Source organism: Pyrus communis, chromosome 9 (genome assembly GCF_963583255.1).
Source record: "Pyrus communis chromosome 9, drPyrComm1.1, whole genome shotgun sequence".
Taxonomy (NCBI): Eukaryota; Viridiplantae; Streptophyta; class Magnoliopsida; order Rosales; family Rosaceae; genus Pyrus; species Pyrus communis.
In genome coordinates this window covers 21,942,837-21,966,448 of record NC_084811.1, presented here as the reverse complement: position 1 = coordinate 21,966,448, position 23,612 = coordinate 21,942,837, and the positions used below count along the sequence as shown (strand labels likewise).

The window sequence follows — 23,612 nt, the reverse complement described above, 5'->3', positions numbered from 1 at the left end:
CATACATGCTCAACCAAATCCTTGCAGAATGTGTCACGACCTTGAGGAGCTTGAATTCTATTTAAATATCTCATATACTCACTCAATGTGACCCTATCCTATCGGGTTTCATATGTGGTTTTAACGAGATATTCAACATCTCTTGCAATAGCTCTTGCATGTGTTGGTTGGTCATCATCCACATCTTCGTCTAAATCTTCTTCAATTTCGATTTACTCATCTTCCACAATCATGTTGTGCAAAATTATGCACGTCATCATGATTGAATGGGGGTCTTCGGTATACCAAAGTCGTGCAGACCCTCTAACAATGGCCCATCGAGCTTGTAGGATCCCGAACGCTCTTTCCACATCCTTCCTGTAAGATTCTTGCCTTTGCGAAAATAATTTCTTCTTTGCACTATCGGGATGAGAAAAACTTTTGACAAAGGTAGACCAACTAGGATAAATACCATCAGTTAGGTAGTAACCTAGCTTATACCTATTACCATTTACCTTGTACCGAAATTCTGGTGCCCATCCATTGACAACATCATCGAACAAAGGTGAAGACCAAAGAACATTGATATCGTTGTTTGATCCAAGAGCGCCGAAGAATGCATGCCAAATCTATGTGTCGTAAGACGCTACAGCCTCGAGCACGATGGTTGGCTTGTTATGATGGCCCTTTAATTGGCCAGCCCAAGCAGTAGGACAATTCTTCCACTCCCAATGCATACAATCGAGACTTCTTATCATGCCAGGGAAGCCTCTTTTGTCTGACTTCTGTAGAAGCGTCTTCAAGTTTTCACAATTTCGCTTGCAGAGGTATGTGGCTCCATATTTGACTTGAATTGCCTGACAAAAGCACTTCAAGTTCTCAATAGCAGTACTCTCCGCAAGTCTGCAATACTCGTTAGTTGAGTCTACAGAGCACCCATTAGCTAGCATCCGAAATGCAGAAATGAGCTTCTGATGAGGTGATAGATTTTGTCGGCCGACGTCATCTATCTTCCTTGCAAAGTAGTGGTCATGATTGACAACTGCGTTCAATATGCTTTCAAAAAACTTTCTCCTCATCCGAAACCGCCTCCGAAAATCATGAGCAGGAAATCTCGGACACTAGATGAAATAATTTTTTATCATTCGGTTATGACACTCTTCTCTATCACGCCATACAAATGAACGCCCACAGAGCCACGATGGCTAGATTCAGCATGGTGCTCATATTGCATAAGCGAGTTTGCAAATTCAGCTTCGGCGTTGATCATTTCAGCATCCTCAATGTCAAGCCTTGCTTGGTATTATGCCATCAGCATTGTCCTACTGCGCTTTCTTCTATCACCCATTGATAAGATATTGAGGATTTTTAGGAAACAAAAACACTTTGAAAGTTGAAAGATTGGTAAATATAGAGGATGATTGAAGGTTGAAAGATTGTGTGATCAACTGATATTGGACCTGTGTTTATATAGAGGATGAAAGTTGAATGGTTGGTGAAAGTTGAAAGTTTGTTAAAAGTTGAACGGTTGGTAAAAATTGAAAGTTTGGTGAGTTTCATGTGTCGATTTAGTGATTTTTCAATATTTATCGAAATTTAAATATTTTTAGATTAAAATGTTCATAAAATTAAATTACGATAGTCTACATAATTTTATTTTATTTAAAAAAATTAATTTAAGAAAAAAAAAATTAGCCTAAGTTCATTCTTTAATAATCCTAGACTAAAATTTTAGGCCAAAAGGGTTGGAGTAGAAAAGCTATTTCTGAGTTGAAACCTAAATTTTCTGGGCTAAATATTTTTAGGTTTTAGGCCAGGGTTGGAGATAATCTAAGAAGCACCTTTGTTAGTATGATTAGAAGTAATTTTAAAATGACTAAAAACGTTTGGGATTGTGGTGCTTTAAAAACTAAAGGCTTATTAAACAATTTGGATCAAATCTGTTTAGTAAAACAAAAAAAATAATGTTTTTATTTTTAAAACTATTGTCAATGACAGTAGAAAAACATAGAAAAGCAGAAGCATAATCTACCATGCTTCTAAAAAAAGTTTTTTTTTAAAGCATAGTCATCAGTGCCCATTTAATGAAATTTTCAAATGCCAAGTATACCTCCACATATTTTAGAATCATTGCTGCTACATTATTCTCTTGGACAATTATTGTATTATATTAAATACTATATCTTTTTTAGTCATTTAACATTTTCACATCAATTCATATAAAGTATAACAAACACTCATACACTATTTTTTTTTGGTTAAAAACACTTTTCCAAAAAAAAAGCTTACTATACGCTGAACAACATTATTTTTCAGCTGTTTATTCTCACAATACACGTTTTTTTTTTATTTTTATAACACAACAATACTAAACTAGCCCTTAGTAAAAATGCAAGTGAATCTGGAAAAAAAAAAAAAAAAAAAACATCTGAAGTACTTTTTGTGATAAGCACATAACTGGTGCTTTTTCCAAAGTGTACTTCAAATGTTTTTCAAACCCAAAAGCACTTTCACCAAAAGTGATTTCAATTATTTTAAAAGCACTTCCAAACGATCTAGTGATTTCAATCTTTTTAAAATCACTTTCAAACGATCTAGCCCCCTGGAAGACGGTGTGTTTCTCCTTAAAACACTAAAAATATTTTTATAATTAGTATAACACTTTTAAGCTAGCCTATCTACTAAACATTTCCATGGTTTTGATTATTTGAAAAATGATTTTAACATTCGAAAAGCATTGCCAAACAAGTCATAACTTGCATGTCTAATAAAAATGATTCTCTGCACCTTTCCGTTTCCTTTTTAAAATTTGTTTTGTTCTTCTTTTCTGATTACAGACAAAAGTTCCAGTAAGTCATCGATTTCAGTTACGTTGAAAAAAGATGATACTGACAAAAGGTTATATAACTTCGATTTTATCCGGATACAATTTAACATTTAAAAAAAAAATTGAAGGAAAAAAAGGAGAAATTATTATGTATATACTCTAGTGGTTAGGGCTTGAGTGATACAATATATATATATATATATAGATATTTGAAAATAAAAAATGAAATATTAAACTATTGAGAAACTGAATTGTTTTATTGCTAGTTTTTCCTAAATAAAATAAATAACAAAGACGATAAATATATATATATATATATATATATATATATGTATATATATTTTTTGTTTGATACATATGAATCATTCTTAAAACTTGAGAATGGTATACTCATTAACCAATTATTAATGTTACACTATGAATTCCCTAAAAAAATAAAAAAAAATAAAAAAATAAAAAAAAAAATAAAAAAAAAAAACATTGTTTGGTGAATCATTTAGGACTTGGTATAATCTGTGGGCTAAGTAGGAATTAAATTTACAAATTTTCCAACAAAGGAAAGTACCATCTATATATATCCATATTCTCTCACTCTTTGAAATATGAGGTGGTCATCGTCTTGATAACATGTCAAGCATGTATAATGACGTTTCCTTTTAGTCCAAATACAATAACTAATCATTTGCCCGAATAAGTTTAACTTTCTCGTAAGCATAAATTGTTCAACAAAATTAACATATTCGTATATAATTAATTATATTTTCAATTTAACCATGACCTACTTCTATGTGTTTGCAACAAAAGGTGAATAGTAAAAGTTGAAAACATGCATGGCATGGTCAAGGTAGTTTGGTCATTTCACATGAGGCTGAACGGAATAAGCTATATAGGGAGTGGTTTGGTCCACTTGGACAAGGAAGCCATAAGCTGTTTCCCAATTTAAAATAAACAAAAGTGGTTCTCCCCCATCTCTTCTCAGGTTTTGAGAGAGAGAGAGAGAGAGTATTTGAAGAACCGCTTTATCTGAATATTTGGTTGCAGCAGAAAATAAAGTCGTCTACTTCTTAGAGAGAGAGAGAGAGGGCTGTGAGAAGGAAAAAAAAAAAAAAAAAAAAGCCTCGTCTCTTTTGTTTCTTTACATTGAATTCCATTATTTTGTTCCACTCTTTAATTATCAACACAGCTTGCAAGCTCTCTTCAACTCACAACCGACTTCTCTCTCTCCACCTTCCTCTCTCTCTCTCTCTCTCTCTCTCTCTCTCTCTCTCTCTCTACATGTGGATGATGTTCTTGGTAGGAGGAAACGGAAGGCGGTTTTACCATTAATGGGGCTTCTAAGAGGTTTTAATTTTGGAGGAGGAGAAGAAGAAAATAAAAGAGATCAGCAACTCTTAGACACAAAGCTCTTAGCTTCTTCTGCAACACCTACTTCTACATCTTCTTCTTTTCCCATGGCCTCCAGTATTCAAGAAAACAGCAATCAACTTGAACACCAACAACAACAACAACATCATCAAATACAAGATCAGCATCATCACCATCAGCAGCAGCAGATTCAATATGGGATGATGCAATCATCATCCTCCAATATTCCTGCTGGGAACTTCATGTAATTATACATTTATCATCATCATCATCATCACCACCATCATCAAAGTGAAAAAGCCTAGCTAGCTAGCTAGAGATTAATTAAATCATTCATTTTGTCATCTTATAATATTATTTTAATTCTTTTTTTTCCATAATATAATATTTACTTAACTTAATTGGTGATATTCTTGTGTTAGCGTTTTGTCTAAGATGTGTTTTAGCAGGTGATTATTCCTAATACCATTGATTTTTCATCTTTGTATATATGATCACCAGATCAAGCAAAGACGGTGGAGCTGCTTATGATTTGGGGGAATTAGATCAAGCTCTTTTTCTCTACCTTGATGGACAGTCACAGGACCATCACAACCCTTCAGTTAATCAAGTTCATCATCAAGACCAACGACGTAAGCACCTCTGTCGTTTCATTTCCCCTTCTCTCTCTCTCTCTCTCTCTCTCTCTCTCTCTCTCTCTCACTCTAGCTGCATGATTCTCTCTTACCCTTGAGAGAGAAAGATATGGAGGTAGAGAAACAAAGAGAGAACCATCACAAGGGAATATATTTTTCCCTCTTAGTCGTCTTCAGTCCTTTCTGGGTCGGAAATGGAGAAGAGATTTTGTATGGGTCACAGGGAAAGCGTGTTCAACAAAACTATTTCCCTCTCTCTCTCCCTCTCTCTCTCTCTCTCTCTCTCTCTCTCTCTTCAGTACTTTCTTTGACCGGATCCACAGAGAAAATATACACGAAGGAAAAATGGAAATTCACAAATTTCCATGAAAAACCACCTGTCTCTCCTTTTTTATTTTTTATTTTTTGTTTCTTCTTCTTTGGAGCTTGGTTGGAACCTGACATACATGCAGCAAACCCTCTGATCATGACTTCCTCGCTAGAATATATTCCCACATGTCCTGAGAAAAATGTATCATGACCAATTCAAATTCCAAGTTCATCTGGAATTCCTCCTTTAATAGTATTCTAGAGCTCCCTCGGTTAATTCTTCCTCTCTCTATTTTGTCTAATACACATGAATATTGACCAATTTCTACTTACAAATATATATACGATTTTTATAGTTTTGAGAATTACTTAATTTTTGTGTGCAGATCCTCATCAAAATAACTCGTCATCTGGAATGAGGCCTCCAACTTTGAATATTTTCCCATCTCAGCCGATGCATGTAGAGCCATCAACAACCCAAGTATCTTACTCTAACCGTTATTGAATTGTAGATAATATATATACTACTAAGTATTTTAGGGCGTTTCTGGTTGGTTATAAAGCTATTTTATTTTATTTTATTTTATATAAAGCTTATTATTAGCACATTGAAGTATTGAATTATAGTTGTAAAATGGTTTCGTTTGGGTTTGGTAATATAGGCAGCTGGAACGGGATTAGTTTCTTCTTCAAGTAGTGGTTCAAAGAGACCATCATTGCCGTCCATGGAGTTGGCCAACCCACGCAATGATTCTACTGCCCCTCCTCCTCCTTCTGGACCTCCTCAACAAGCTGCCAAAGCTATCAAGGTAAGGATCATGGACAATTTAATCAATTATTTACCATCTATATATGAAATTTTTAACGAGAAATAGTTTCTTTAAATTAAGTGAAATTATAATGACTTTGTTTATTTTGTTGTACGTGTGTTTCTTTGAATGTTTTGGCAGCGTGAGGGTAACCGCAAGGGACCAACTACATCAAGTTCAGAGCAAGAAGGACCCAAAACGCCGGACCCTAAGGTGACTTGAGTTCACTTTTTACAATAAAATATTTTCACTTCCTATTTCTTCTCTACAACAATAATTTCCAACGTTTGGTGTGATTATTCCTTTCCAGACTCTGAGAAGGCTTGCTCAGAATAGAGAAGCAGCCAGAAAAAGCAGGCTTAGGAAAAAGGTACTCAACCCGTAGCAATTTTGCTTGTCATTAAACTTTTCCTTTTTTTTTTTTTTCTTCTTTTTGTTTTCTTTTTTTTTTTTTATTTTTTTTTTTTACACTTTTCCATTACAAATTAACAGTTAACCTAGGTTTTTCTAAAAGTTTAATGATCTTAATCTAATTCTTAAACCTTTTTCTTTTTTCCAGGCATATGTTCAGCAGTTAGAGACAAGTAGGATTAAGCTAACTCAACTGGAACAAGAACTGCAAAGAGCTAGATCTCAAGTGAGTTTACTCTACTAACTAGCAATTTTTTAGTGAATTGGTTTCCTAAACATTTCTTTAAGACTTGGGTTTTGATTTTATAGGGTATGTTCTTTGGAGGAGGACTTGTAGGAGGAGAGCAACAAAACCTTCCTGTTGGTATCAACAACATTAGCTCGGGTAATAAAATAATATTTGTTCCATTTTCACTTTCTCTCTTAAGTTCTGCATCTCTAGGTCAGTATAAAACCCTAATTAAAACCCATCTCCATCTTTCTTTCCTTATTATTTCATTACCAGATGCTGCTGTTTTCGACATGGAGTATGCAAGGTGGCTGGAGGAGCACCATCGTCTCATGTGCGAGCTCCGAGCCGCAGTGCAAGAGCATTTGCCGGAGAATGAGCTGCGGCTTTTTGTGGACAACTGCTTGGCACATTATGAAGAAGTGCTGAACCTCAAAGGCATGGTTGCCAAGACCGATGTGTTTCATATTGTTTCTGGTATGTGGAAGAGTCCGGCTGAACGTTGCTTTATGTGGATGGGTGGATTTCGGCCCTCTGACGTTATCAAGGTTTGATATTCCTAGCTCATTAACCCCAGAAACTTACAAATACATATCTTTCTCATTAATTCGTTGTTATTCCATAGGAACTATATATATTATTTCCTTTTCGTAAAATTTTCAAATTCATGAAAGAAGTACAACAGTAAATGTGTGACAAGAAAATGACAAAAGGACACAACCAGATTTTATCTACTTGAATTAGGTTACACAACTAGTTTGAGGAAAAAATTATTGTTTCTACCATATTGGAAACCCAGATTGAAAACCTTCCTCTTAGGTTAGATCATGGATGCAGCAGTACCATATTGAAAACCCAGATTTTTAAACCCTTAATTAGGGTTAGCTTAAGTGGTAAGGGTGTCTAGGGTAATAGGTAATTAACGATCACGATAGGTCGGTCTATGTTCAATTACCTGGAATGTAAAAAAGAAAACTTGAGTAATTCTATGCTTAACTAGCTACACAGCAAATTAACTCTAATTACACAAAAATGAAACAAGGTTAATTACGAGAATTTGTTTAGTTATGAATGTTCATGTGTTAGCAGATCTAGTATTCGAAACCCTCCGCTGTAAGAAAACAAAAAGATTATACATGTTCCTATGTTAGTAAGAATTCCTCACCCATTTGTTTGGAGAGGTTTGGGAAAAGATAATACTGAGGAAAGATGTGAAGGAGATATGATACTGTAGTACGAGGAGCATATATCGTGATCAAAATTTGAAGTAAGATATATGCATGGGTACATGTACATCAAAGTACTTGTCGGTTGCAGTGGCAAAGAATATGGATCCATCTCAATTCTCATTGCGTGAATATTGTGAATGACGAAAGGTAACGTGAAGGTGTTTCTACTAAAGGGTAGAGTTAGGTGTCATTCCCCAAAAGTCATGTCTGTTACTGCAATTTTTGTTCTCTGAAAAATTGATCCGGGAAAGAGAGTTATACGGGTGTCTTCTTCCTCTCTTTTATTTTTTCTCTCTTTGATGGATATATATACAAAACTTTTGTTTCTATCTTCATCTTTCTTTTTGGTTTCTAGCAAATAATTAAGCAAAAAAAAAAAAAAAAAAAAAAAATCAGAACCAAGAAAGTTTGGTATTTGCCTATTTGCATGCATAATATTAATTTAGTATAATGTCAATAAATCAAATTATCTGTGAAAGATAATTGACGTTGATTATAATTAGGATCCATAAAGGATCTTCAGTGTAATTTCTTTCAGTGTTCAAAACACAACTGACTTTGATTATTGATTTTAATTTGCTGTTGTTCTTGATGAATATTAGATTATTCTGAATCAAATCGAGCCATTAACGGATCAGCAACTATTGGGTATTTGTGGGTTACAACAATCCACACAGGAGACTGAAGAAGCTCTCTCTCAAGGTCTTGAAGCTCTCAATCAGTCTCTCTCAGAGACCATAACCTCTGATTCATTGAGCTGCCCTCCCAACATGGCCAACTACATGGGACATATGGCTATAGCCATGAACAAGCTCTCCACCCTCGAGGGCTTCGTTAGGCAGGTACATATATGAATGACTACCCACCTACATACAATTTCTTTTATCCTCAAAATTTGGTATCAAGTATTAATTTACAGTTTCTAATATATTATCGATATATACTCTGACAAATATCGAAAAAAAAAAAAATTAGAGATCAGTACTCCTACTAGCCAATCACTGCACTAATTGTTTACATCTAATTAGAATTAAAGTTTTAAAAGGTGTTAGGCACTAGTCGGGAGGCAGAAAATTAGGATCTAGTGTCTAGACGTCTAGGCATGGGTCTAGGTGGGGCCTAGATGGTTTTCTTTCAATTCTAATTAGATTTATTATATGATATAAAAATAAATGTCTACTTATACTTTAAAAAAATATAAAATTGTATTGGAATACATAAGTTGCAAAATAAATGATATATAAGTTATAAAGTATTAGACCATATTTTCAACATGAGGAACACGCATTTAATGAGTGTTTATCCAAGTATTCAACAACTCTCTTACAGTTTACTGAACAAATAAAATGCAAAATAGTTATTTATTTTCTATCTAAGTGAGAATCGCGATTTAGGCGGCCTAGGCGGTTCTAAGGATTAATCATGACAGTGGTCAGCCGCCTAGTGCCTCAACGGGGCTTAGATAGCAATAGGCGGAAACTTTTAAAACACTAATTGAAACTATATTATAGATTATTTTCTTAATTGCATGTTGATGAGGCATGAAGTTGTATCCGTTCGCTCTTGACTATGGTACCCTACAAATGATCTTATGAATGGGGGACCTTCAATGATTTTGGTTGGAAACCTACCCCAACACCACGAACCACTCCATATCTCACTCTCATGAGGTGGCTGGTGGATACATGGAATCTATTTATCTGCATGCTTCTTTCTGATGTATTATTTCTTGAAAGGGACATACGTCTCCTTAGGTTTCCAATAAAACTAGCCCATACCATTAAGTTCAAAAGTTAGAACGTACGACATATTTAATGCAACGTATATCTGCAAAAGAACACATATCAGCAAAAATGATTAGGTCACTAATGACTTCTCTAACATAAGTGAACACCTCTTATCCAGTAATCTTCGTCCAACAACTATTACCTAGTTACAACCCAACCAGCCCACCCCATTATCCAATTATCTTCTTCCCGAATCATCTTCCAGTCCCCCTTGTCGTACGTGCCTTCTTTTTCTTCCTCCTCATTATTTCTTCCTTATTTTCTTCTACTGATCATTCTTCTCCTACTATTTCTTCTTCTTCTAGTCCAGGCGTTATCATTAGCCTTTTGCCTTTGGATTGTGCCTCTTCTTTCTTCTTTATTTCCTCAGTTTCTCTGTAATGTTTTAATCTTGTTATTTAATTGCTCCAGTACGAAGTATGAATTTCTGATTTGATTGATTTATTAGATATTTAGGGATTGAAAGGATTGAAATTAGCAATTTGAGTTTCAGTCTTGAATTTTATTTACTGGTTGTTGTGATTCACAAGTTACTGCCAAAATTCTGACATATTCCTTTCACACTAATCACATTTTGCTTCAAAGTTCAGCCCACCCCAATTTTAAATCCTGGATCTGTCTCGGATCTAGAAAGGTGCATAACTAATGATGTGCTATATTTTGTGTGTTAATAGCGTTGGGTAAAATATTTTGTTTTCATGTACTATTTTTTTTTCTTTTCAAAATATGAACCATATAATATTTTTTGGACAATTTTGAATTTGGATCTAATCTAGTTATATTCATCACCCTACCACTCAATCACCTCATGGACTAACCGCATTAGCTTGCTTTCATACTATTTGCGTAAAAATTCTGAAAAAATTGTAGGCCGATTGTCTGATGAAGATAACATGATGTTGCCCAACAAATATAGCATTTTTATGTGTAACTTTGGGTAAAGAAATAGTTTTTTTTTTTTTGTTGGAGCATAGACAACTAGTGTGCAGTGTACTGGTACACATATACTCCAACAACAAAAGAAAAAAAAAACGTCCTGTCAACTTGCAAAGCATAATCTAAGCAAGGGAGAGACCAAGGACCAAGGTCGACCAACCCTCTTATTCCAACCAAACTATAGAAGTATAAAATGAAAGGGCTAGCAAGTGAGAGACCAAGATCAAGGATCGAACTAGATTAGAAAATTAGTAGCCATTGATTTTCTCTGCATTTTTGAACCATCAAATCTGGTTACGTGGCAATAATCCATAATATGCTGGTGTCCACTAAGATCCGTAGACCCATATCTTTGTATGATATCATCGACCTAACCGTTTGACTTGCAAGCCAGCTTAGTCCCTTAACCATAACTTCCTTTTGACCGATTGTTCTAGAGATAACCATAATAGGCTCTTGTACATAGCTAGCCAACACACACGTACATATATTAGGGTTTTTAGTAGAGAGAAAAAATCCCTCCAAATGTCATAAAATAATCTCATACAAATGAGAGTAATGTTTGAGCAGGTAGCGAAGTTCAATTCAATTGAAATGGCTCACCTTTTTGAAAATCAAATTAAGGTCCTATATTTTTAACAGTGATATGAGCTTGAATCATTTTATTGGTTTTCAATAATCTTCCAAACAAAATAAATAAATAAATTAAGATCATATATATTCTTATATTCACCAATCTAATCATAGGTAGATTAAGAGAGTAACTATTATGGTTGGGGCATATTAACCACTTCTTCAAGATTCATGTAGCCAATTAGTAATTGACATCTTAACATGCTGATATTGACTAAAATTATTTAGCTTAACACCTTCCCCCCGGCTGCGGGCGGACCAATGATCTCATCCCATACTTCATTAACTTCCTAACTAATGACTTTTTTTATGCTTTAGCTAATTAACAAAGTCGACAATCACTCTTATATATTGTATATCACAAAGTCAAACTTTTCTGCTTAGGTAAAGATATGAGATGTAATCTCATCTAGTCTAGGTTGATATTCTTGTACCATGTATAATATGTATTTATTTATTCAAATACGTTGCGACAAGCAATTTGTATGACATAATGCAGCACTCTTCATAGTCCTCTGTCCATGAGAGTTCATAGTCTTGTTAAGCACAGTTTCAATCTCAAGCTTAGTTACCCAAGTTGAGATTGAAGGGGAGTACTAAAATATGTGTGGTAGAAATTGGTTTATAATTGAACGTTGGAATGAAAGGTTTTACAAGAGTTGGTGTGTAGAGATCGTTATTTTTTTTGGTAAAAAATTTAAGCTCTCTCTTTTTCTGTAATTTTTTGCAACTCAGAAGATATACAAGCTTTCACTTCCTTCTAAACATTCATCAACTGCAATTGGATAGCTTAATAGTACCATTTTCAATGTAGTTAACAATATATCTGATGTTTATGTTGATCTAATAATTTAAGTGAAACTTACAGGCTGATAATCTGAGGCAGCAGACGATTCACCGGCTTCAACAAATTCTGACGACCCGTCAAGCAGCGAGGTGTTTGCTGGCAATTGCTGAGTACTTCCATCGTCTCCGAGCTCTCAGCTCTCTTTGGATGGCTCGTCCTCGACAAGATCAGTCATAAATTAGAATATTCGAAGCTACCCAATTCACATCAACTGTAATGGCTAGCTCCAATGCATGTCTCTCTTCTCTGTTAATTAGTTACAGTTTAATCGACTAATGTCATCTTAATATGATATGACATCGCTTTACCTCTTTCCTAGCTAACTAGAGAGATGTATAGATATATAATTAAAAATATACTAAACTCCAAGCAGTTGTAGAATTTACTCTCTCTCTCTCCCTCATAGATCTTGTTAATTTTTCTTGTGTATGGAAATTAATTCAGAGGGGATATGGTTATATTAGCAGCCAATGCTGACCAAGAAAATAGGGGCAAGAAGAAAAGAAAAGAATTAATTAAGAAAATCGTACATTCGACGACTGGAATGGAAGATGGTCTGGTTGGTGCTTATGTTTTGATGAGTTCGTGTGAAGTAGACACAGAAGAGAAGCCGAGGGTGTTGAAACTTGAAACTCAAAACGTCCAGGTGGCCTTAGTGTTGCTGGCCGGATGAAGAAAAAAGGTCATCTACCACGGTGGATGTCCGTTGTAGATCGAAATTCACCACAAACACACTGCCCATTAGTATTAAGGATGTGGTAAAAAGTTTAGATTTTTGCCACGACTAAAGCGCATTGTCAATTAATAATAATCACGGACTTCGCCCGTAGTAAATTTTAATCTAACACCACACGCTAAAACCGTTGTGGACCATTAATTAACCACGGCTAATGCCTATTATAAAAAAAAATTCTGAAAAAAAACTATTTAATTAAAAAATATATATATATATATTTTTTTTTGACAAAAAAACAATATATAAAAAAACCCACAAAATTGCAAATTTACTATAATACAATAAAATTTTAAATTATTACATGTTTAAAAAGAATTACAAGCATTACACTAAACTACAACAAAATCACCTATAAAACCAATGTGATGTCCTAAGAAATATGAAACCATCTATCAATTATGAAATACGCCTCCATTTACAAGGAAATTGTCACTTAGAAGACTTTAGTTTTCCTTGAACACCTCCAATCAAATTCCTTTCAAATTTGCAGTTGCCCACCCATGTACACACTTCAAATTTGTAATTTCCTGTTGATGTAATAGCTGACATTGGAGTTATGGACCTCATGAATTAGAACCACCAACCACCTTTGAGATAAAGCAAGAAAAAATACATATCTTAGAAAGCAAACAGGTATCAAATGCTGAACCCTGTGGATAAAGTCAGCCCCAGTTCAAACTTATGCATTCCTTCTAATAAAGATATTAACAGAAATAGGCATTCATTCTGTAACAACCTTATGAAACCCTCTAAATAATACCTTCTAATCAAAGTCCCAATCATGGGCAGGAAAGAAGCTTAGTTATGTTGGCTACAATCAAGCTCTTCACATTTTGTTGATCATTCATCAATTCTTATCTTTACATTTGTCAAGATTTCACCCCAAAATGGATCAAGGGCAAGTTTTTCTAAACATACATCAGTAGCCAATGTATTGCAAAGCCAATCCTATTTATTTTCTAAAAGCTTTAATCCATTTTTCTTTGGATGCCCTTTTTTCAATTCTAATTCTTATTAGCAAACGTCTACTTAGTTTATTATGTAACTATGAATCTCCCAAGTTTACACAATTCTGCTTTCCTTTTAATCTCTAAAATTTTAACAAATTCAAAACTTTTGGATCATCAAATTCTCAATCATTCAATACCATATCAAAATTCAGAAAGCAAAATAACGAAAGGTTAAATATTTATTACGCGATTTTGATCCAAACACAATCCAAGATTCAAACTTTAAACAAAATTGAAACCCTAATAATATCAACCCTGAGATAATTTACATAGCATAGCGAAAACAAAGCATTTGTATCATTGAATTATCAATTAAGCTCCGAATCCGAACCCGATCTGAACCAGGACCCAGACCTCAAGTTCCGCCACTAGATCAGTGGGGGTACAGCTTGCCAAACACATGAAGAGCGGTGATGAAGCCAATGAAGTAGAGGCTCATGACGACAACAGTTGGGGCACTAGCAGGGAGATTTAGAGCGATACTAGCAGGTTGACGAAGATTGTTAAGTAAAAACTCAGAGGGCTGAGAAGCTCACCATTATTGCAGTTTTCTCAAGAAAAAATTGAAAATCAGAAGTTAGAAAGAGAAAGAGAAAGAGAAAAGGAATCTTCCCAGAACAAGTACGAAGGGGAAGAAAGAACAAGGGGTAAATGAGAGGGAAAGGGTGAATAGCAAAACCTGTAGATGGCTAAGAACCGGTGGGGAGTTTTCAAGTCGCCAATGGTAGGTGGGATTCTGCCCAGAGAATAAAGAGGAAGCCACAAGAAATAGGAATTGAGAAGGATTTCACTTAAATTTTGAGAAGAGCAGGAATATTAGTAAGTTTCGTAGGTTTCAAATTTTGGGAAATTTGTAATCCCGCTTTCTTAATTTTTTTTAATAATGTGTGTAATAATGATCGTGGTAGATAAAAAAAATCCAGAGTGGTTACGAACTATATACCACGTTGAAGGCCCGTGGTGGTTTAATATTTTTACAATATGTTGATTAAGTTCGGGGTATTAGATTATTTTATTATAACGGGTCATTATTTGCTCGTTATAAAATATTATTATCCACAACGTCCTCACGAAGCGCGTGATAAATATTTATTTTTTATCACGCGCACATAAAGTCCATGGTAGAATTGTCGTGGTAGATGAGCTGTTGTGTTCTAGTGAGAGCATATTCATCGGTTGGTAGAAGGCAAGAGCAAGGACCCAAAAAAATGTCCTCCAACCCAAAAATCCATCTTCACCTATTTAAATTGATAAGGGCAAGTGGTGGCCACTGCCCATTCAAAAGCCTGAGCAAGACAAGCTCGGCCTTGTGCCAGCGGGCAAGCTAGCGCTAGCCACGTTTTTTTTTTTTTTTTTCTTCTATTAGATGTGTGTTGACGAGTCAATATTATATTATATATTTTACCATATTCTTAGTATAATTTGGTAATTATTTTAGTAGAATCTCGATAATTTACTTTATATTCTCAATATAGGATATTCGATTTCATCTAGAGAAAAACGTGATCAAACAGACAAATTTTAGAGTGATTCAAATTGGAGGATGTTCGTATGTCTCTTAACTTGTTTGTGTCAAAATTTGGGATTTTCTACCATACGGTTATTTTCTGGCTATTTAATAAAGGAGCAGTGTGGGTTATTGGAAAATGACGTTTATGGGCTTAAACTGCATTTTTGGAGCCTAAGATGACCTGTGATGGGTTTGTGGCCTTATGGAGAAGTGTTCAAAATGGTCTAAGCTTTAAATCCAGCTATTTTGGACCAGTTTTGGAGCTGATTTGGGTCCAAAACGTGGCTATGCAGATTTTTGGGTGAATTTACCGAGTTAATTTAGGATTATGTTTCTTATTTTATTTCAATTTACTAGGTTTCCTAGTTTTATTCTAGGGAACTTTAACAAAAAACTCCTGGTACTGTTCACTTCAATGAAAAACTATATTTTTACAGTAAAAAGTCAATCCTGGTACTATACACTTTACTCTTTATTTTGTCCTTATCGTTAAAACTCAAAGTTTTCAAGTCATTTTCATTAGTTTTCCTTTTATTCTGAAACCTTTTATCAGGAGGATTTTATTTAGAGTAGTATAAATAAGCCTTTTTGGGCTAGCCCTAGGGGGCAACTCACGCACTACTCTAGAGAGTTTTTGAAGTTTATTTTCAAGGTGTTTTCTATCATTTTTCTATTTTAATAATATTCCTTTTGTTTTATGGTTGTTCGTAACTAATTTTATTTTGCTAGGGTGATGCCTTGAGCTTTAGCATGAATATGTAGTTTTTATTTAATTGCTTATGATATTATGCATGCATGCTTTGAATTATTAATCATTGTGCTTTAAATTGTCTATATATCTTAATGCTTAGTTACCATTATGATGTTTAGATAAGTTATCCGATGCAATTCAGTCGGAATACCAACGAGGGATTGAGTATTGCTTCTTGTGGTTGATAGTTTTTATTTCACCTAGGGCGAATATCACGTCTTAGGGGTTGCATAGTTTTTCAAAAGGTTTTCACAAAGCATAATGAGTCATGCATGTTTATATTTGATCTGAATATCACGGACATATTGCATGTTTGATATACGTTCTAACTTGAATACCACGAGTAGAATATGCATTAGGAAAACCTAACCTTCAAAGTTGCATGTGTAATTCATAAGTAATTAGTAAAACTACGTAATATTGTTAAAGGGACGGCAGAACCCTAGTGCTTTTCAAAATTTATTTCTCAAAACCTTTTCTTTTGGGTAAATTACACTTTACCATCTCAGGTTTGGGGTCTATTTCAATTCCTTACAACATCTTCAAAACATTTCAATTTCATGCCTTAAGTACTATTTTATTTCAAAATAATACATCCATTACATTTTCCATCCATTGATCCGTTAAGTGCTGACGTGACTACCACATTTGTACCATGTGGTTGCCAAATGTGTGCCACGTGGCAAAAAGAATAATTTTTTATTTTTTTTAAAAAACCTGGAGAAAAAAAAACTTGATTTTAAAAAAAAAAAAAAGAAAAGAAAATAAAGAGAAGCAATGATCCCCACCCCCACCGCCCACCCCTGCATACAAACCCACATACCCCCCAACAAACCCAGAAACCTTCCCTTCCCCACCCCCCCCCCCGGCACCCCAAAAAAAACCTGCAACCAAACCCATAAAACTCCCCCCCCCCCCCCAAAACATACCCAGATCTGAACCCTTCCCCCTCTCCCCCCAAAAAACCCAGACTCAGTGCTCCCTGACGCATCGCCGAGTGGGCTTGTTGGTTCGTCAGTCGGCTCAAGCAATGAGGTATGTATTCAAATTTTAATTTTTTTTGGTGCTTGGTTAGTGGTGGTTTGAATGGAGTTAGGTTTGCTAAGGGTGGGGTGGGATGGGAGGGGAGGTGAAGAGAGTGGAGGAGAGGGAGGTGGTTGGGAGGCTTGAGAGGGAGAAGAGGGGTGGGGTGGGTTTCTGCGTTTTCAAGTTTTTTTTTTTTTTTTTTTTTTTTTTTTTTTTTCTAGGTTTTAAAAAAAAATAAAAAAATTATTCTTTTTGCCATGTGGCACATATTTAATAGCCACCTGGCACAAATGTGACAGCCACGTCAACACTTAACGGATCAATGAATGGAAAATGTAACGGATGTATTATTTTGAAATAAAATGGTACTTAAGGTATGAAATTGAAATGTTTTGAAGATGTTGTAAGGAATTGAAATAGACCCCAAACCTGAGGTATGAAAGTGTAATTTACCCTTTCTTTTTTATTTGATTTATTCTTAATTGGTTACTAGTTGTTTTTCCTAAATTACTTTTATTAAATTCGTTTGTATTTTTCCAATCTTTGTTTTCAAATAATTAGCTAAGAATTAGTATAAATACATATTATTCATTCAATCCCTGAGAAAACAACCTTGCTTGAGCCGTTTATACTACAACTACCTTGTTCTCTTACAATTATTTTTAAGTGTTTGTATCCTTACTTTTGTAGGTGGTAAAAATTCCTATCATGTGTAACACGTGCCAAAACGACGAAAGACTGACAACAGCTGTAGGGGTGGGCCCTGCTGCAATTGACTAACAACAAAGCCCCAACGGCTCGTTGATGTGGCTTGCTATTAGCCGTTGAATTTCCAATGGAAAAAAAAATTGAAAATGTTACTGTTGAGACACGTTGCACATTTTTTTTTTTTTTTACTCCAATCTTGTATATTTATTTTCCACTTTCCAATTTTTTTTCCCAAAAAACAGAGTGAGAAGCCAATTTGGTCAATGCAGAAGACATTGCTTTGCTTAAGGGTTGGGTGCATGATACCCATGACCCTATCACAGAAAATGAGAAGATGGTGCAACAAATGTGGAAGAAGATTCATACAAAATTTGTCGAGAAGATTCAAGGCAAGAGTTGAAATACAAAAATCTTCATAAATTTCAAATGTAATTAAATGTTATTATTTGGACCTTTAGGTTTTTTTTTTTTTTTTTTTTCAACAATTACAATTATTTTGTCTCACAATTATTTTTTCAACAACTACAAGCACAAATGTGGTTCAATCTTCATAACAACAACAAATCATTCACAAAGCACAAATGTTGGAATGTTGTGAAGCATAGTTCGAAATGCAAAATTATGCCAACTAGGAGGCCTTAACACCACACATTGAATGCCCTATGGTCTATTGATATTACTTTTTACTTATAAGTGAGAAGTTTTTAAAGTTAAATCTCGTGAGTGACATGTTTGGTACTAACTGATTCTTTCCATCCTTAAGTGTCAAAAGAATTGTCCGACATAAGCACCAGTATGGACACAACCCATTTAAATAAGGCATAACATAACATGACACAATCCATTAGAAGGGGGTGGAACTAAGAGGGCCCAAACAAACTCGTTCACTGGGCGTGTGGATGTTGGAAGCAGGTCGCGATTCGTGATGTGCCAAATCTTAGGTCGTTGGTCCTGGGGTTGGCGCAACCCTATACTTGGTGCATCGCAGCCTGGTGGGTTTGTGGTGCGTTGTGGCCTAGTGGGTCGAGCTCTAGCTAGGTCACGCTAGTCCTAGTATTGCTATATCACAACAATGTGCCATGGCTGCTGTTGCGTTCGATCTTTGAGGATTGATCGTTGTTGGTCTTCCTCCTTTTTGGCGTATCCACTTTTGTTGTTCAAAGAAAACTCAAAAAAAGAAAATAAAAACAATAGGTGGAAGGAAGATTTTGGATGAAATGAGCGTTCTTCACTTAGATTTTAAAGCACGTGTTGAGTATTTTTTTAGAATTTTCAATAAAAGCAACAATTTATGGATGCAAATTCTGCTAGAGGTAATAGTACATTATAATATATTGCCCTGTATTCTTGTATGAATTTGTTATCGACTTGATCTATTTATTGATAAAATCCAGTTGGAGTGCATTATCCATTCAAATATTCATGCGTCTCTTTTCGGTTGGTTATAATTTTTGCAAAATTATTTGACGGGCTCATGGTCCTAATTCTTCTACTTATGACCCTAGAAAATGACATAAATGCTAAGAATAACTTCAAATGCATCTTCCACATATATCACATTTTAAAACATATTGTGTTATAAATGGTAAGTAACCGATTGATAGGTACGAGAGTTATGTTCAACGTCCTAGCCTTGCTCCTTCGAAGTTTTCTATTTGGCAGACCCTCGAATTGTATACATTTTAATCCGCGATGGTCAAGTCTGTCTGTTAGTCTTCTCAGATGCCATGAACCACCATCAGTTTACTCGCACTTTTAAAGACGTAATACTTCTATTAAATGACTAAAGAAAAATATTTGAGAGAGAAAAAATTACATATGGTCGTCCTAATGTTTGAATTTAAAAGTATCTTTAAAGGGGATGTCAAATTCTAAGTGCATATTGGACATAAAAAATCCTTCAAAGTTTCTAACTGAAATGTTACTTGTTGATTGAATTTGAAACCTTTGTGATTAAGAGTCAAATTTGACATCAATAAAAGGGCAACATCAATTTTATTTTTTGATTCGTTTAATAGTAATTCCCTTATTCCACTAGCATTTCAGCCAATAAAAATTTTATTTCAACAATTTTTTAAATAAATACACTCTTTTAAGGCTCTATACTAATAAAAAATGTATATTTGACAATTTAATTGGAAAAACACTAAATTTGACATAAAGCATGTCCAAGAAGATGTCAAATGTAAAACATCAAAATGATATTTGATGGCTTTTGTCGCAATTTCACGTTTACATACAATTTTTTGCTACGCTCGATAAGTTAAATAAAAATGTCCTATAATTTTTTTTAATCTCTTTGTGGTCCAAACAAACAAATATTTGAAACATACAACATTTATTATGAATTGTGTCACCCCGATAAAAAAAAAATATATTAAATCAATTGACATTAGCTGTCAATTTTGATGCCAGAAGGCTTTTCCTTCAAATGACTCAATTTTGCATAAGAAACTGAATGCTTGGTTGGAGAAAGTTTTTTGCCATTTTATACTATTGAATGTCTATGTGACAGTTTTGACCTCTCTTTTAAATGAGTGCATTTTTTCTCACCATCCTTTGGTGTTGTGTATGCTCACCATTCTATTTATCATCGTTAGGTGAATTTAAATTTTAAGATTTGTGCATATCCACTACACGAATCTTGAAATTTAAACTCATCTAACGGTGATAAATAAGGTGATAAGCATACATCACACTAAATGATGGTGAGCAAAAATACTCCCAAAGCTCTAAAACTTGAAATGACTGCATCATCCATCAATTATAATTTAAATTTTACAATTTACATTTTCATTGAAAATGCTAAGAACATGTCCAGGAAATGTCAAAATATCCACATAAGCTATAACAGTAAAAAAAAAAACCACAATAATATTCTCCAACCAATATGTCAATCTTATGTGGCGATGACATAGATTGGCAGCAAGGGGATTGTTGTCAAATTTGACAATACCTTCAAAATTCTTTTTATTCTTTTTATCTCCTACCCCTCTCACTCTTTCCCCAAGCTGTCATCTACCACGACGTTGTTTCCTCTTCGACAAGCTCGTCGAGCTCTGCATGTCGCTATTCTGCTGCCTCGACGTTGCCGTGCCACCACGTACTCTTTTTCCCTCCCGCTTCGACTTGCCACCCAATTCCCACAACTCGCTCGACCTGCTGAGCCAACTCGCCTTCGCCGTATCATCATCGCCTTTTTTGTTGTTGTTTTGATTGTCTTCGTCATCATCGTCTGCTACTTTACCAGATTTTTTCTTCGTCGTCATCGTTTGCTACTTTAATAGAGCAATTGAGATCCGGTTTGGACCGGATTTTGGCCCAAATTGGTTTAGCGTTGTTTTAGGTTGATGATTGTGGATATGTGAATTGTGTTTTAGTGTAATAAAATAATATTTAATTTGACATATCGGATGAAGAAAATTTTTTTAAAAGATTTCAAAATCCTAAATAAGCTGTCAAATTCAAATTTTACGTTTAAAATTTGACATCTCATTTGGAGATTTTCTAAGTCGATCGGACCCAATCAGATGGCAAAAGGTTGGCAACGCTTGGGCCTTGCCAGATTGATAAAGAGCCCGCTTTTTCCCGATGAGGCCAATGAAAAAAATAATTTAATTAAATGTTTAAACCGCCGTTAGGGTTTTACTTCAACCGCACTCTCTCTCTCCCAAATCGCAAGCCATAGGTTTCAGACAGAAACACTGCGAGAGTCGCGATGGCTGCAAAAGCAAGAAACCCTCGAAAGACCCGAAACCCAGATCTGGTTCGTGGGGTAGGTAAGTTCTCGAGGTCCAAAATGTACCACAAGCGTGGTCTCTGGGCTATCAAGGCCAAAAACGGCGGCGTTTTCCCATGCCATGACCCGAAGCCGGCGGCCGAGACCGCGCCCGAGAAGCCCCCGAAGTTTTACCCCGCTGACGACGTCAAGAAGCCACTCGTCAACAAACGCAAGCCCAAACCTACCAAGCTCAGGTTCCATTTTCTCAAATTTTTATTTATTTTTTAAATTAAAAAAAGAAAAGGAAATGGGTTTAATTTATTGGTTAATTTTTATTTTTATTTTTGTGACATGGTTGATTGAATGCAGGGCAAGTATTACACCAGGGACGGTGTTGATTATATTGGCTGGGAGGTTTAAGGGCAAGAGAGTTGTTTTTCTTAAGCAGCTTCCATCTGGGTTGCTTCTTGTTACTGGTGAGATTTACTTCCGTTTTACATGCAAACACTTCCTGTTGTGTTTATGTTTCGAGTTCTTTTCGGTTTTAGCTGAATGGTTGTATTCTTACTGTTATTTTTTATTTTATGTTAGAAGTAATATCTTTTTTTTTTTTTCATTTTCTGATTAACAAGTTTGATAAATCCATACTATTTCGGCCAAATGCCAACAACCTTGATTTGTAGCGGCACCAGTCAAATTTGGTGCAGAAAAGAAGGTTGCCTTCGTTGTAAAATATTGCAAAACCGCCCCCTGCTTATGCACTTGGGAGAATGCTCCTCTCCCATTGAACAGGATATTTTGTAGTGGGGTATGTTCAAATAGGGTAGTTTGTACTGTGAGTGATGTGGTGTTAGATTTGTTCTTCTGAAGCTGTATCACACAGCAAAGTTGTTTTTGGACGATGATTGATGCATGAAAGAGAGAATTGGGGGGAAAGAGTGTCAATTTGCGTAGTGTCATCTGATACCTAATTTACATGGTTACTTTCTCTAATTCATGTAGATGTGTATTTCTCGAGAATGTGATCTCTGCACCTTGCATCATTCAATCATGATTCCTCACGATTGAATGTGTATTTCCAGTTTTTGCATGCTTCTTCACGAAACTTGTTAAGTTTCTTTCTAACATGAGTGTTGATTTTATTCCATCGCAGGGCCCTTTAAAATTAATGGTGTTCCTTTGAGACGCGTTAATCAGTCTTATGTGATTGGCACTTCCACCAAGGTTGACATTTCTGGGGTGAATGTAGAAAAGTTTGATGACAAATATTTTGCAAAGGAAGTTGAAAAGAAGAAGAAGAAGGGCGAGGGAGAGTTTTTTGAGGCCGAGAAGGAGGTAAGATTTGTTGTTTCTTCATTTACATAACAAATTCATGCTTCTCTTCCATTATTGCTATTGTCTTCATGGACTTTAAAGTAGTTCGATGTGGCAGTGCAGTCGCAGTCTTCTAATATTGCATATTATTTTTATCATGCAACGGAATACCCTGAGATGAAAGGATAAGATTATACAGATTGTCGATTTGTAAACTGTTGGAGAATAATGTTCACCGTGCCTGATTCCATTGCAATATTTTATGTTGTCTCTTAATATTTTTCCAAACAACAAATTGTAGGAAAAGAGTGTGCTCCCACAAGGAAGGAAAGATGAACAGAAGAGTGTGGATGCATCATTGATAAAGTCCATTGAGGCTGTCCCAGACTTGAAGACATACTTAGCGGCGAGGTTCTCTCTGAAGGCAGGCATGAAGCCTCATGAGCTTGTCTTTTAGGCCATTATCTCATATACTATTTAGGATCATTTTGTGCTCTTCGACTTGTTTCTTTCAGATTATCAGCGTACTCTGTATTTTCATTTTACTGGCATATCAAAGATATTGTTTGGGTCATTTTGATTTTTCACTGGATCATTAGAAATCGGCAAATTTCTTCGATTTCTTTGCACACAAACAGGTATTATTTCGCAAAAACAAATTTAATCCGCTTCAATCGTGAATAAATTATGATCGCAAAGTAACTATATACAGAGTTTCAGATACCGGAATTGATCATAACAAATAAAGAATCGACGGACGATAACTATGAAAGTCTGAAATCGGACAAGAACGTATACAACTTAGGAATGCTCTACTGAGTATCAAACAAGGTCAAGTAC

General features: G+C 35.1%; 2 protein-coding genes and 1 pseudogene across 2 annotated transcripts; 2 read left to right on the top strand and 1 right to left on the bottom strand.

The window, feature by feature from the left end:
- Positions 1–212: 212 nt before the first annotated feature.
- Positions 213–1,058, bottom strand: LOC137744516 (protein ALP1-like; annotated as a pseudogene).
- Positions 1,059–4,044: 2,986 nt separating this feature from the next.
- On the top strand, positions 4,045–12,381 carry LOC137746016 (bZIP transcription factor TGA10-like). The gene is made up of 11 exons (XM_068486063.1): positions 4,045–4,415; positions 4,673–4,803; positions 5,502–5,596; positions 5,778–5,924; positions 6,066–6,137; positions 6,235–6,294; positions 6,484–6,561; positions 6,645–6,720; positions 6,841–7,112; positions 8,396–8,635; positions 12,018–12,381. Exons 1-11 carry the CDS (start codon positions 4,132–4,134, stop codon positions 12,171–12,173), a joined length of 1,611 nt encoding a protein of 536 aa, XP_068342164.1. The 5' UTR covers positions 4,045–4,131; the 3' UTR covers positions 12,174–12,381.
- Positions 12,382–21,379: 8,998 nt separating this feature from the next.
- Positions 21,380–23,346, top strand: LOC137744874 (large ribosomal subunit protein eL6-like). The gene is made up of 4 exons (XM_068484683.1): positions 21,380–21,712; positions 21,828–21,934; positions 22,612–22,793; positions 23,074–23,346. Exons 1-4 carry the CDS (start codon positions 21,456–21,458, stop codon positions 23,227–23,229), a joined length of 702 nt encoding a protein of 233 aa, XP_068340784.1. The 5' UTR covers positions 21,380–21,455; the 3' UTR covers positions 23,230–23,346.
- Positions 23,347–23,612: the final 266 nt, after the last annotated feature.

Bases quoted from the DNA above. Each gene is read 5' to 3' on its own strand.
- LOC137746016 (XM_068486063.1), top strand. From the start codon at position 4,132: ATGGGGCTTCTAAGAGGTTTTAATTTTGGAGGAGGAGAAGAAGAAAAT. The intron at 4,416-4,672 runs GTAATTATACAT...TATGATCACCAG, and splicing joins ATTCCTGCTGGGAACTTCAT to ATCAAGCAAAGACGGTGGAG. The intron at 6,138-6,234 runs GTGACTTGAGTT...ATTCCTTTCCAG, and splicing joins CCAAAACGCCGGACCCTAAG to ACTCTGAGAAGGCTTGCTCA.
- LOC137744874 (XM_068484683.1), top strand. From the start codon at position 21,456: ATGGCTGCAAAAGCAAGAAACCCTCGAAAGACCCGAAACCCAGATCTG. The intron at 21,713-21,827 runs GTTCCATTTTCT...GATTGAATGCAG, and splicing joins CCCAAACCTACCAAGCTCAG to GGCAAGTATTACACCAGGGA. The intron at 22,794-23,073 runs GTAAGATTTGTT...AACAAATTGTAG, and splicing joins TTTTTGAGGCCGAGAAGGAG to GAAAAGAGTGTGCTCCCACA.